At 42.0% G+C, this 14,068-nt stretch overlaps 1 protein-coding gene across 3 annotated transcripts in view; it reads left to right on the plus strand.

The window, feature by feature from the left end:
• LOC104939798 (short chain dehydrogenase/reductase family 16C member 5) overlaps window positions 1-14,068 on the plus strand; it is an 88,161-nt gene that overhangs the window by 36,065 nt on the left and 38,028 nt on the right. For 2 of the 3 annotated variants that reach the window (XM_019264695.2, XM_027276535.1), the window contains exons 6-7: window positions 9,304-9,429; window positions 11,045-12,656. In XM_019264695.2, the coding sequence (XP_019120240.1) occupies window positions 9,304-9,429; window positions 11,045-11,147 (229 nt within the window). In that variant the 3' untranslated portion in view covers window positions 11,148-12,656. Of the gene's footprint in view, window positions 1-9,303; window positions 9,430-11,044; window positions 12,657-14,068 lie in introns of those variants that run through there. The other variant, XM_027276536.1, reaches the window with a different exon arrangement.

Consider the following 14,068-nt stretch of genomic DNA (forward strand, 5'->3'; position numbering starts at 1 on the left):
CCAGAACCTTCTCGAAGCCGTTCGAAAGTCGCTCTCCATGGCCTCACCGAACTCCTCCCATGCCCGAGTTTTTGCCTCTGCAACCGCTGAGGCCGCATTCTGCTTGGCATGTCGATACCAGTCAGCTGCTTCAGGACTCCGACAGGCCAGAAAGGTTCTGTAGGCCTCCTTTTTCAGCTTGACGGCATCCCTCACCGCCGGTGTCCACCAGCGGGTTCGGGGGCCACCGCCACGACAGGCACCGACCACCTTACGGCCACAGCTCCTGTCGGCCGTCTCGACAATGGAGGAACGGAACAAGGTCCACTTGGACTCAATGTCCCCCCGCCCCCCCCCGGGACATGAGCGAAGCTCTCCCGGAGGTGGGAGTTGAAACTCTTTCTGACAGGAGATTCAGCCAGACGTTCCCAGCAAACATTGAAGTCCCCCAGGAGGACAAGGGAGTCCCCAGAGGGAGCGCTCTCCAGCACCCCCTCTAAAGACTCCAAAAAGGGTGGGTACTCTGAACTGCCATTCGGTGCATAAGCACAGACGACAGTCAGGACCCGTCCCCCCACCCGAAGGCGAAGGGAGGCTACCCTCTCATCCACCGGGCAGAACCCCAACGTACAGGCGCCGAGCCGGGGGAAAGAAGCAGTCCCACCCCCGCTCTGCGCCTCTCGCCGGGGGCAACTCCAGAGTGGTAGAGCGTCCAGCCCCTCTCAAGGAAACTGGTTCCGGAACCCACGCTGTGCGTCGAGGCGAGCCCGACTATATCTAGCCGGTACCTCTCAACCTCATGCACCAGCTCAGGCTCCTTCCCCGCCAGAGAGGTGACGTTCCACGTCCCCAGAGCCAGCTTCTGCAACCGGGGGTCGGACCGCCAGGATCCCCGCCTCCGACTGCCGCCCATCTCTCTTCGCACCGCTCCCCCCCGAGACCCCTCCCATGGGTGGTGGGCCCATGGGAAGGGGGGCCCATGTCGCCTTTTCGGGCTGTGCCCGGCCGGGCCCCATGGGTAAGGACCCGACCACCAGGCGCTCGCCAACGAGCCCCACCCCCAGGCTTGGCTCCAGGGGGGGGCCCCGGTGGCCCGCGTCCGGGCAAGGGAAACTTGGTTCCGTCAGTTGTCATTTCATCAGGGGATGTTGAGCTGCATTTTGTCTGGACCCTCACCTAGGACCTGTTTGCCTTGGGTGACCCTACCAGGGGCATAAAGCCCCCGACAACATAGCTCCTAGGATCATTGGAACACGCAAACCCCTCCACCGCGGTAAGGTGGCAGCTCCAGGAGGGGCACAATTTTTTTTTTTTTTTTTTTATTTCTGTAATACACAAATTTTGTATTACAGAAATAAAAATTATATCACGACATTCAGCTCATTTTACTTCTACACTAACCTTCTACAATCCTTCTACAGACCTACAATTTAAACTACCTGTCCTTCTACTACAGAGGTCAGTCAAACTACACAGTTTACCAAGATCTTGTACTATTATTTTATTAAATTCTACTATTAATAATATTCTACAAATTATTCAACTTTTTCTACAAATATTTTACCATTTTAAATCCATTATACAAACTTCAAATCTTTATCAATTTAAACTACTTCTCTTTTACTACAGACTTCATTCAAACTACACATTTCAACAGATCTTGTACTATTAAACTTGTATTCAACTTTTTTTTTTTAGATTTAACTCATTTAGAACATTTCTACATACACAAGCATGCAGGCACACACACACAGACACAGACGCGCGCGCACACACACACACACACACACACACACACAGACACACAGACACACAGACACAGACACACTGAACAGACGCTCAGTAAACAGATCAACATCATTGTGTTCAAACAAAAATCTGCTGATCTACGATCAATACAGGCTAAGCTGCACACCTGGACAGGTGAGTCTCAGGACAGTCTCATGACAGTCTCTACAATCCTTCTACACTTTAAACTACTTCTCCTACTACTACAGACTTCATTCAAACTACACAATTCACCAAGATCTTGTACTATTATTTTATTAAATTCTACTATTAATATTCTACAAATTATTCAACTTTTTCTACAAATATTTTACCATTTCAAATCCTTTATACAGACCTACAATTTAAACTACCTCTCCTTCTACTACAGAGTTCAGTCAAACTACACAGTTTACCAAGATCTTGTACTATTACTATTACTCTCTACAATTCTACCGTTTCATCTGAATTTCTACAGTGTTAGACAACATTGTATCACTTCATACTATTCTATTCTTTTCAACCAATTTCAACATTTTTAAGATATATCCCTTATGGCCTTTTCAAGCTTTATAGTATAGAGACAGCTGAAGAGCGACAGGAATGTGAGGGGGAGAGAGAGTGAAAGAGACAGGGAAAAGACATGCAGAAAAAGGGCAGCAGGTGGGCCTCTGGGGCCGGCGGCAGCAGAGGGCACCCACACCGGACTTTCCACAGGAAATGCAGTTTTCTAGTTATTTTTCTTCTTCCGTACGTTTTTTGCCGTGCTTCTACTCCCACAAATCTTGTCCTACAAACATAAAAAGAATACCACCAGATGCAGCTCATTCAGGACATTCCGGCTAGTACTTTACCGATCTCTACTATTAATATTGTACAAATTATTAAACATTTTGTACAATTTTCCCATCATAGGGATGCATAGGAAATCCTCAAATCTCTCAACAGACCCACTACACTTTAAACAACAACTACGACTGCATAACTTGTCCTACAGACTTCATTCAAATTACTACTTGTACACAAGATGTTTAATTATTAACCATGTCCTCAACTTTACAAAATCTTGTACCTTTTTTAAACAATTAAATATTAAAGTTGAACATGTTTTTACTTTACAGCAGTGATTACAGCGTGTGAAGTCACAGTTAGAGTGAGAGAATAGCTAACACGTCCGTCAAAAAATAAAACATACCAGCCTCAACGGGCCGCAGATGTGACGCTACATACATGATTTACCCAGCAAAATGTAGGAAAACTGAATACCTACACAGTGATACCACTACTGAAGCTGTCTGCCTTACCAATTCGGCGTTGTGAGCCTCGGAGCAGCAGCTAGTCCCTGCAGCACTCCCATTAAGTAATGTTAAAAACGAGTGATTTTTCTTCAGGCACGCAGACAAAAGCCGTTCCTTTACCAGACGAAAGCAGTCCATTCCTTACCGGAAATCACATTTTAAGAATACCTCCACGATCAGGAAAGCCTCTTAGTACACGCGATATTTCAACGGTCTGGCTTCAAACCGGTCATTTCTGTCCTGTACTTCCTTCCGTTAACCGTTGCCGTTACCAGCCCAGCAGTCTGACAAACACATGCGGCGGCACCCGCACCCCGGCAGATGGTGGTCTTTGCTCGGTAAACGCATGGCTTCACAGTCGCGAGCTGCTGCTAAACCTCGTAAATCTCATCAGAGCTGATTGCACTGGACAGGAAATCCGACACAGAATCAACATAATAAACTTCCGCCCCCTTTCACAATAAAACAATATGCAGTTCATGTAGCTTTTCACTTCCGCCCCCTTTCAAAATAAAACAATACGCAGTTCATGTAGCTTTTCACAACTTCACATCAGCGTTACGTCATGACCGGTAGCACCAGGTGAGCAGTCACTCGATCAAAGGGTCTCAACATGAAAGATGAGAGACTGATTGTTGAAGTGGTACAACACACATTAATTTATGACACAACAGATCTTTTTTTATAATCTCCTCCACGTCGGAGAAGCAAAGTCAGCTGTTTGTTGTTTTCTTTATATACAGTTTAACGCGGGGTCTCGCGTATGACCAGGATTCTCACGTGATCTCGCGTAAATACAGTCGGCTCGCGACACTGCCGTTTACGCTGCTAACACTCACCCGTTGTGAGTTGACGCCGGGCAGAGGACAGCGCTAAGCCGCGGCGCTTACGTCCCCTGTGTGAGTCCACACACAAACGGTTAGCACGGAGCACAGCAGTCAGTCGCCAGCTGATTGGCAGTCGCCGTTAACGTAAAGTGTTTTTATTCTGTTCATGTTGTGATCTGTGTCATCATATTTGATGAGATCACAACAGGTGTATTTTAGCAGTTAAAGGTCCAGTGCCATGGTAGATGAACCACTGTTCAACTGCTGTGTTACGTGTGATAAATACAGTCAGACGTGTTTCATGCGTGTGCACGTGTAAATAAGTGGGACGCACATTCTTTCTAGTGCGCGTTTCACACACACCTTTTCGTACAAATTTCCACAGATGCATCAGGCAGTTTGGCAGAGCGCATCCACGCCGTATTTCCACAGGAAATACAATTTTTTCTAGTTCTTATTGAGTGTGCGTGTAAGGCGCGCACACTATGTTATCCACCGCACTTATTGAGTCTGTCTGAAAGCGCACACTATATGTTATCCACCGCGCTTTTTCTGCTTATACTTATTTTTACGCCCTTTTTTTGGCTCGCTTCTCCTCCCAGAGTTTTTGTCGCACATACATAAAACGGGTATCAAAACGACCGGCTTGGCAGGGAATCAACTGCTATGACTTTTGAGAGTTTCGGCAAATGGTTTTGCCAAAAATCGCCAAAAACCACGTCAAAAATTGAATGGGTGTGTATTGTGAGAACTTTCGAGAGCTAGAGTGTGTGATGTCATCACTAGAGTGGAGAGGAGAGACAACGATCAGTGAAAATAAATAAAATAAAACGTATTCGACTACCGTGGCCTCAAATGCACCACTACAGAGACGATTTATACATAGAAACTTAGGAAAATTTGTCGTCTCACTCACATTCGCCTGCTAAAGCTGTCAGATATATAGTTTTGGTGGGAGACACAAAGATTCGGCAGCAACTCCCATCCACAGCCTCATAGACTGTCATGGTAAAAAGGCGGGAAATTTTCTGGAGGAAAGCAGAAGTAACGTTTCTCTGAATTGCTCCAAGGGCACATTTCTTCACTTTATCAACACAAAATGCCTATGTAGTTGTTCAGGAAGGGCTCAGCCTGCTTCAGGTTAAGCCGGTTCAATTATTGGAAATACGGTTTTGTTTGTTCGAGGGGTGGTCTCAGCATTTTCTCTCTCTCTGGATTTCCAACTAACATTTTAACAGGTGCAGTAACTGCTCTCCTTATTAGGTCCTGGTTGCTTGGCAATCTCAAGCCTGCCTGAAGGAGGAGAGGGGGAGGGGCCATCAGGCAGAAGCCGAGCGGCAGCCATTTTAGTAGTCCTTGGCACTTAATTTGAACTTGTCTGTCTAAAATGGCAGACAGAGACAGCAGAGCAGCTAGCGCGTTAGCTGTAAAGACATGCTATTTGCTAACATTAGTGACCAATGCTAAAATTTGTGCTAATTAACATTAGCCACTAGGAATTAAATACATGTTAATTGCTAACATGCTAATGCAACATGTTAATGTTAATTGCCAATGCGTCAGCACATCAGCATTAACATGTTAATGTTAACATGCTAATGTTAACTTGCTAATGCTAATTGTTAGTGCATCAACGCTAACATGTTAATGTTAACATGCTAATGTTAATTGCTAGCATGTCGGCGCTAACATGCTAATGTTAACATGCTAATTGTAACATGCTAATGTTAATTGCTACCGAGTCAGCACATCAACGTTAACATGCTAATGCTAACATGATAATGCTAACATGATAATTGCTAGCACATCACTGATAACATGTTAATGTTAACATGGTAATGTTAATTGCTAGCGCATCAGTACTAACATGTTAATGCTAACATGTTAATGCTATTTGTGAGCGTGTAAGCGCTAGCTGCTCCTGTTTCTAAATAAACATGTTAAAAAGAACTATTTGAGGTGTACTTTTTTAATACAGACCCCCCCGGCAACAACCCACTCATCAGTCTCAAAATTTCTGCAGGAATTTTCTAGTACTGAATTTGCTGAGCTGTGTCAGTAATAATGTATGGGGACGACAGGGCAGAGTCAGGCACATTCAGAATTTCTTTAGAAATGTTTTAGTTATTGAGTGTTCCTCAAAGAGCACAGTCTTTAAAACCTCTCGGGCTCATTCTTATTGAGCGTGCCTGAAAGAGCACACTCTTTAAAACCTCTCGGGCTTCTTCCTATTATTCTATTATTCGGCTGGGAATGGTGTGCTATGACTTTTCTAAGAGTTTCGGCAAACTGTTTTGCCCAAAATCGCCAAAAACCATGCCAAAAAATGAATGGATGTGTATTGCGAGAACTTTCGAGAGCTCCAAAAAATGAATGGATGTGTATTGCGAGAACTTTCGAGAGCTAGAGCGCGTGATGTCATCACTAGAGTGGAGAGGGAGATATCCGGCCCCCCCACACACACACACACACACACATACACACACACACACACACACAGCTTCATTGACTCCCATGTTATTTTGAGAAGAGATTCTTCCGGAAGGAGCAGGGAGCAGGCTCTCAGTCCCGAGGCACAATTTTCGCCTGAAACTTGGCAAGGACATGGTCCAGGAGACGAGGATTCTTGTGGTCATTTCAGATTTTGGTTTGAGGCATACCTTATAGGTTTTTGGCCACCTTCGAGGGGGATCATTTAGACATATACTGTGCATCTCAGTGGGACAGACACACAGCGCATGCAGCACCTGCGACTAATTACTCTGAGCTGCAGCTCACCCTGGTTGCTTGGCAACCTCAAACATGCCTTTGACTAACTTTTTTGAAGTCTGTGTATAATGTCACTGACTATCAAAACACATTTTTTTATGTCGGCCATTTTATCCTTTACCATTGTGTTTCTACCTTTTCTTATTATTATTGGGGTCCATGCGGCGAAGCTGCGGGAACCCATTGTTATCCTACCTTTTCTTATTATTATTTCTTCTGCCATGGGAGTCTATGGCAGCCCATAGAATCATATGGTAAAAAGTTGTCAAATTTTGCGCATTAATTAAGGACAGTCGTATCTTTAATGTCACCAAGTTACATGTTGGCAGTAAACACGGTATAGCGCCACCAACGGGTCAAAGTTTAAGGTACATTTGTGTATGTAAGTTTTGAACCGTTAGCCCAATTTTCAAAAACAAGGTATCGTTGGATTCCTTGGATCATACAGAGTTCAATGGCGTCATAATGCACCATGATAGATTTTCCGTCATCTTGGATTTTGTTGAAAGTGGAAAAAAGTTATAGCGGTCGCAAATGTAGATTGATTCTCATGAAAATTGGCACAGTCTATCTTTAGACCAATCCGCACAAAAGTTAGGAGATGGATTTTTCAATTTCTTTGTTTGCGTGCTACAGCCAATCGAAATCAGCAGCGAAGGTGCCGATTAAAATGTGAGCTCATATCTCAGGAATGCTTTGGCAAAACGAGACCAAATTTGGTGCCATGCATCAAGGCTCTGTCCCAAGTGCAGGAAACAAATATGGTGTCATTTCGTCTCTAGGGGGCGCTATAATTAGCAAAACATTGTTTTTGCTCATATCTCTTGATGTGTTTTGTATTTGAAATAAAATTGTCATATCCAGGGTTCCCACAGGTGCTTGAATTCCTTGAAAATGCTTGAATTTCAATTCAGTGTTTTCAAGGTTGTGAAAATGCTTGAATTTTTTGTGAAGTACTTGAAAATGCTTGAAATTTGTGTGATGAATAAACCAAGAGAAAACAAAAATGTTTCCTAAGCGGCTACGCGCTTGATCCGATGCCTTTACATGCAGAACTCAGTTATCATACTCGCTTGGTGTTCTGCCGAGAAATAACAGTAGACTTTATTTGTTAATAAACAACTGAAACTGACATTCCCTGCTTGGGGAAAGTTGTATTAATTCAATAGTGGATATGTGGTTGCACGCAAATGTTTTTTCTTGTTTTCGTAAAGTTAATTTGAATTCTTTAAACATGTCAGTCCTTCACCAGTTCATACTTTATTTCAACACGTAGCTTGACACTTAAATAGACAGATAATGTGATCTTCAGCATGGAGATCCCACACTCAGGATTTTTACATTACATTCCAGTAAATCATGAGTGTCTCGTCTGTATTTTGTCTTCCTGGGGCTGGTACAAAGCAAAGCATACTGGTTGATCATCAAGCAGCACTAGCATGTATCTTGTTAATGGACAGGGGCAGTAAGTGTGGATTGGGTCTGTGTGATGGTCCTTGCTGTGAAAGGTTTCCACACACTGAAAAGAAATTACTCGTCTGCTGATAGACATACTTTAGCCCCCTTCAAGCATTTGTCACTATTATTGCGCTATGGTAGTTACACCATAGCCAATTCACAATTAGTTAAAAATCAAAACAGTCAATCTACCACCATATGAAATAATGCTAATTAGACCCATATTATTATGCCATACAGTGGCACCGCTGCGCTTCCCATGACCATCATGGCAAACACAACTAGTAGGCTACCTATTTAAAGGTGCTGGGAAAAATGGAAAAACTGGTGCTTGAAGGTGCTTGAAAAGTGCTTGAATTTGTTCATGAAAAAGGTGTGGGAACGCTGCATATCTACAGATACTATGGGTTGCCCCATTGATAGTTGATGCCAACTTTTCATGTTAGCCAATCGCTGTTGGCTGCGACGCCGCCAAACAAGAAGTTTGCTCATATCTTGGCGACGCTTTGACTTCCGAAGACCAAATTTGCTGAGATGCATCAAGACCCACCCAAGTGCGGCAAAAAAAATGTGTCATTTGTCCACTAGGGGGCGCTGTAATTAACAAAATTGCATTTTTGCTTTTTTGTCTTGACGTGTTTGGATTTGACGCCTCAGTTTTATGTCTGCTAATACTGTGGAAGGTCACAATTCAGGTCCTGTCCAAAATGTTCACATCTGCTTAAGATTGTGGCTGCCATATTGGATTTTGCCGAAAGTGAATCTAAAGTTTCAGCTGGTTCAAATTTTGGCCAATTCTCACAAAAATCGGCAGACACGATCTTCAGACCAAGCCGCACTAAACGTGGTAGACAGATTTTTAGTTTCGCCTTCGTGCTGCTGCTACAGCCAATCAAAATCAGCGGGGAAGGTAGCGATTTTGATGTGAGCTTATATCTCGGGAACGCTTTGGCAAATTTGATGCCATGCTTGTCAGGCGTTGTCCCAAGTGCAGGAAAGAAATCTGGTGTCATTCGGTCACTAGGGGGCGCTGTAACCAGCAAAAATGCGTTTTTGCTTTTTTTCTCTTGACGTGTTTGGATGTGAAACAAAATTTTCATGTATGCTAATAATTACTATTATGACATTACATGATCGCCTGATCTGCATGGGCCTCCCATTGCTGCTTGCAGTTATATTTGAATCCTTTTTCTTGTTTTTATTAGGTGGCCAAGACTGCTGCCAATCCTGAATCCAGAGTATGTAGTCAAGAAGATCATCCACGCTGTGCTCACAGACCAGGTCTACCTGCTGCTGCCCAGGAGCATGTACCTCATCGCAGCTCTCAAAAAGTTAGTCTACTTTTTATCTTCTCTTCAACACTTCATTGATATTACACATATTTCTCTACACATCTGATGTGGTCCCATCACACAACCATTGTCAGATAATATACAAGCTTAATGTCCACAAGGAGAATGTTTAAATCCTGTTTTTTCTTCCTTTGGTCTCTATTGGCACCAACTTTTTGTATTAAAGCAATCATTTATTAAGTAGTAGAGTTAAACATTGAGACAGATATTGCCAAATCCTCGACCGTCTCAGCAGGTTAATACTTGGTTGGTAATGACTCTCAGTGATCATCTCATTCAATGCCCTTTTTGCCCATCTGTGGCACAGTAGCCTTCAGTGTTGATAGGCCATTGCATGATGTGTAACCAATCAGGTAATGGTGTTGGCAGGACAGTGCTTGAGACTACAAAGTGGTGACATCAGAGCCAAAGTATTGCACTATTAAATCCATTATATTATCTCCAATAAAGAATAATTTAATAATTGTAAAAGTTCTGAAAAGCGAGCCGATAATCAGTCGACCCCGGCTACAGAGATTTTGTCATCATTGAGCTACTACACTGTGTAGATTAATTGGTAATTCCCATCCGATTGTATTTATGTGTACTATACTGTAGCAACTCATTATACTCCTAAGCTCAGTCAGGCCTCTGCCATGCACTTCTGAGAATAATAGTCAGTCAGTATGCAGGCATACAGGCCTAATACATGCCTAAATACTCACATGCTACATGCAGATGTACACACTTCTAGCCTGGCTTTGACTGTAAACTTAAATTCAAACATAAGAAATATGATTAAGTATCCAACTTAAAATATTGTTGAATGAAAAAATGAGAACTGTGTAATGTAATTCGGTATCAGATTTTTTTTTGCACACAACCTGTCCTTTGGCCTCCAAATCCAGTGTGGATGGAGCAGAAAGGGTGGTTGATGACTCATGCGAATATTTTCCATTAGCCAGGGGTCCATGTTTTGTCTCTGTTACACAGGATAATGTGTTTATGTGCAATGGCTTTGGTTGCAATTGGCCTTGTAATGGCCGGCCTGTCCATGAATTCCATTTTGCAGCTCTTGATGTACAGTTTTATTGAGAGGGGTCACAGTGGGGCTGATTTAGTACTGTGGTAATTTTCAGAACCTACCTCTGGCATTAGTCATCTACAACACTAACCTTTGTGTCCATCTGTGAGCTTCTGTTTGTTACCAGTGTTCTTTTAGCTAGTGCAGTTTGTCCATATTTGGTGTCCTGTCATGATGGTCCTATATACTAATTGTGTTTGTGCAACTAAAGCATTAAAACTCTTGTTGTTAGACCTCTTTTATAATTGTTGCTTACCTTGTTGCTTACCTATACTGCTAATTGGTAACTATCCTTGTATAATGACATCCAAGCTGAATTCTGGTAACTCTTTTATTGGATAGCCCGCCTACAACTTAGATTCCTGGTCATGTGTCTCCACTGTCATCACTCTATTCGATAGACATAAATGTATATTTATGAATTGAAATGCTGCATGCACCAGCTGCAGCTATGATAGAAGCAAATCCAGAGTTGAATATTTTTGAAGTTTCTCCCTTGCCCTCATCCTGTCCCTTCACAATCCTCTTCAGTGTTCTGCAGTGGAATCTGGCCTCCCTCCTTGGCTCTTACCTGGGATTATCAATCGAAGTAAACTGCCACACTAACGTCAGTCAGCACTGCAAATTGCACTAACACTCATTCAACATTATCACTTTGGTTTTTTGAACAAAGTAATTGCTGAGATCTGACTACACAGCAACATACCTGTAATGAGTTTAGTTTATTCAGATCTATCTAAACCATTCCACACAAGGACACAAGGCTTGTCCATTTATCCAAAATTTGAACTGCCATTCAAATGTGGAGAAAAATGATATATCAGATCTGTCGAAATGAAAAGCTACAAGCATGTTAGAAGTACAGTAGAGTAAAAAAAAAATCTGCAAAACCTGCTCTGTAAATAAACTAGGCAGTTGTTCCAAACAATGAGGAGGAAAACTAGTGAGCTGTGCAGTCATGAATAAAGGTAATGCTGTTCACTGTGTTTTTGTAAATGCAACTTTCTTAACATTACCAGAACGTTACTATGACAGAGAATCTGGAGTCAAGTGTAAGCCGAGGCGCTGCAAATGAAAGAAAATTAGCTGTAGTAAGTGTTTTATTTATTAATAGTTTGGGTAATAACTTCATATAACCTTCATATAAGTGTGTTTCTAGCTCAGCAGGATTTCTCTTTTTTTCTCTCAGATCTCAGCAAAACTTTGAGTCTGATGCTGTTACTGATAAAAGAGCAAGCAGTAATGTACTTTTTGTATGGAGAATATTGTTATTATCGTGGTTATGGAGTATAAGCCCTGCCTCAGGGCAGCTTTTCAGCAGGATCTGATCTTACTGGGATTATTGTTCTCTATTGATTTACAGGGACAGTGTACTGTAGAGCAGAGCTGCTGGCATGTTTCTCTTTGACTCAGATGGTTTATCTGGTTTTTAGGCATAAACAACTCTCACTGTTACCCAGAGACAATGCTGGGCCTGTTTGTAATGTCATCAAGAGACAAACACTGCAGAGAAACTGATGTTTGGGGATTGGTGACAGCAAACACCATGAGGGGTGTTTTAAGTGTTTGTTTGTTCTCAGGCAAAGCGTGTACAGGTTTTGATTGAATGTGAGTGTCAGCTGAATAAAGATAAGTTATTTTCCATGGTGCCTTTCCAGTATCACTTGAATATTTTCATGGAAATCGATATTGAAGCACTAAAATGTGCCTAATTATTGTGCCTAGTTGATCAATTGACTCTGCAAATGTAGAAATGAAAGTGTTTACTTGGTGAGCAGTGATCTTTAACTCCTAACCCAAAATAAATAAATTTACTATCCTAAACACATTTCCTGTAGCATTTATTACATATTACAGACAAGTTACAATACTGATAAACCCTTTGCAGTTTATTCAGGAGAAACTGATTTCTCCATTTTTCATTCTGTCTCTGTTGACTTCTCACTCGTTATTTTGTTATTCAGTTCAGTGAATAAGCCTGCATGACACTGTACCTGCTGACAGTGACTCACATTCTCAAGCATCTCTACAAATTGATAAATCCAACATTCTGCTTTCAAATGATCATGAGCACAGTCATCAAACATAACCTGAAGTCATCACAGCTGACCTTTTTTTTTTTTTTTTTTTTTTTTTTTTTTTTTTTATAAAGAACGTCATTTGTATGCACTGACTCATTGGAGTCAGAGTAGAGCTGATCTTGTTCAATATTCACTTTACTAAACGCATTTCCATTTTAGTCAACTTTTTTACGCCTTTCATTCATTGACTTCATTATTTCCATACAAATTAAATTAAAGGCTGTGGCATCAGTTTGTGAACGTGTATTTAATGGTTAGCTCTTTTCTGATGAGCAGTTAGCAACCTTGGAAGTAAGGCTGGGCATTATTAACCAAAAGTCATATCTCGATATTTTTTTAGCTGAATGGCGTTACTCGATATATATCAATATTTTTTCTGTGGCTGGATAATTTCATACATCTATTATTAATGGCCCGCTGGTAAATCACACTCATTTTACAAATCCCACAATGCACTGCAACAGCTGACACACAGGTCAAGACCTGTGCACCACCTCTAACCCCGCTGCTTCGGTTGTTTACACACTAATCAGCGGTCCAATGTTGACAACTTAGCAACTTTGTCGCTATATTTTGTTATTGGAGACTCTGATGTGACAATGTCAATGAGCAGTGGGAGACCTGGACAGAGGGAGAGGAGAAATAAAAGCAAACTGGCGTCTCAAGGGGAGAAATGTATAGTCATTTTAACGCAAAATAAACTATATCGATATTAAGGATATGGTCTCATGCTATATCACATTTGAAAATATATATCAATATAGATTAAAATGTCGATATATCGCCCAGCTGACTTGGAAATTAATATTGTTAGAGATATAAATCCATTTTTCATAAATACATGACAAAATGAAACCAAAAAAAACATATTAATCTTCTGTTATTAGAGCCAATGGTATTGTTTACAGTATGCATGCGTTCAAGTGACCCATGCTAAAGTTTAGCTGCTTAGCTAGCATAGACCCTCTTTTAATGAAGGACGACTCTGTTGTTTTGGAGATTGAAAGAATGGTAAAAACTCAATAGAGATGGATTTGGCTGTTGGAAATGGAAGAGAATGACAGGCCTTTTAGTAAAAATAAACAGCTAGGCACATGTTTCTGTGTCATATGCCACAAAAAATACAGTATGGCAGTTATAGTAATAAGTAGAACATTGTGCATGACTGTTCACACCTGACACCCACTCCCAGGTGTCTTCTTCAGTGACAGCTTACTGGACTTCAACCCCTACCAGCTCCCCCCACAGGCCCCATCTCTCACTACCACCATCACCAGTTTCTTTCCCCTCTCCCCCCTTCAGGTCCATCCTGCCACTGACACCCACACCTGCTCACAGCCACTGCTCTGTCTGCTCTAGCAGTCCTAAATGCCCAACCACCAGATATATTCCAGTCAGAATCACTACAGCACGCCTAAAAAAAGTAAGAGCACCTAGACCGGCACTGAATCTCCCCTCGCTCAGTCACTTCTCT

This window comes from Larimichthys crocea, unplaced genomic scaffold, assembly GCF_000972845.2.
Source record: "Larimichthys crocea isolate SSNF unplaced genomic scaffold, L_crocea_2.0 scaffold428, whole genome shotgun sequence".
In the NCBI taxonomy this organism is placed as follows: domain Eukaryota; kingdom Metazoa; phylum Chordata; class Actinopteri; family Sciaenidae; genus Larimichthys; species Larimichthys crocea.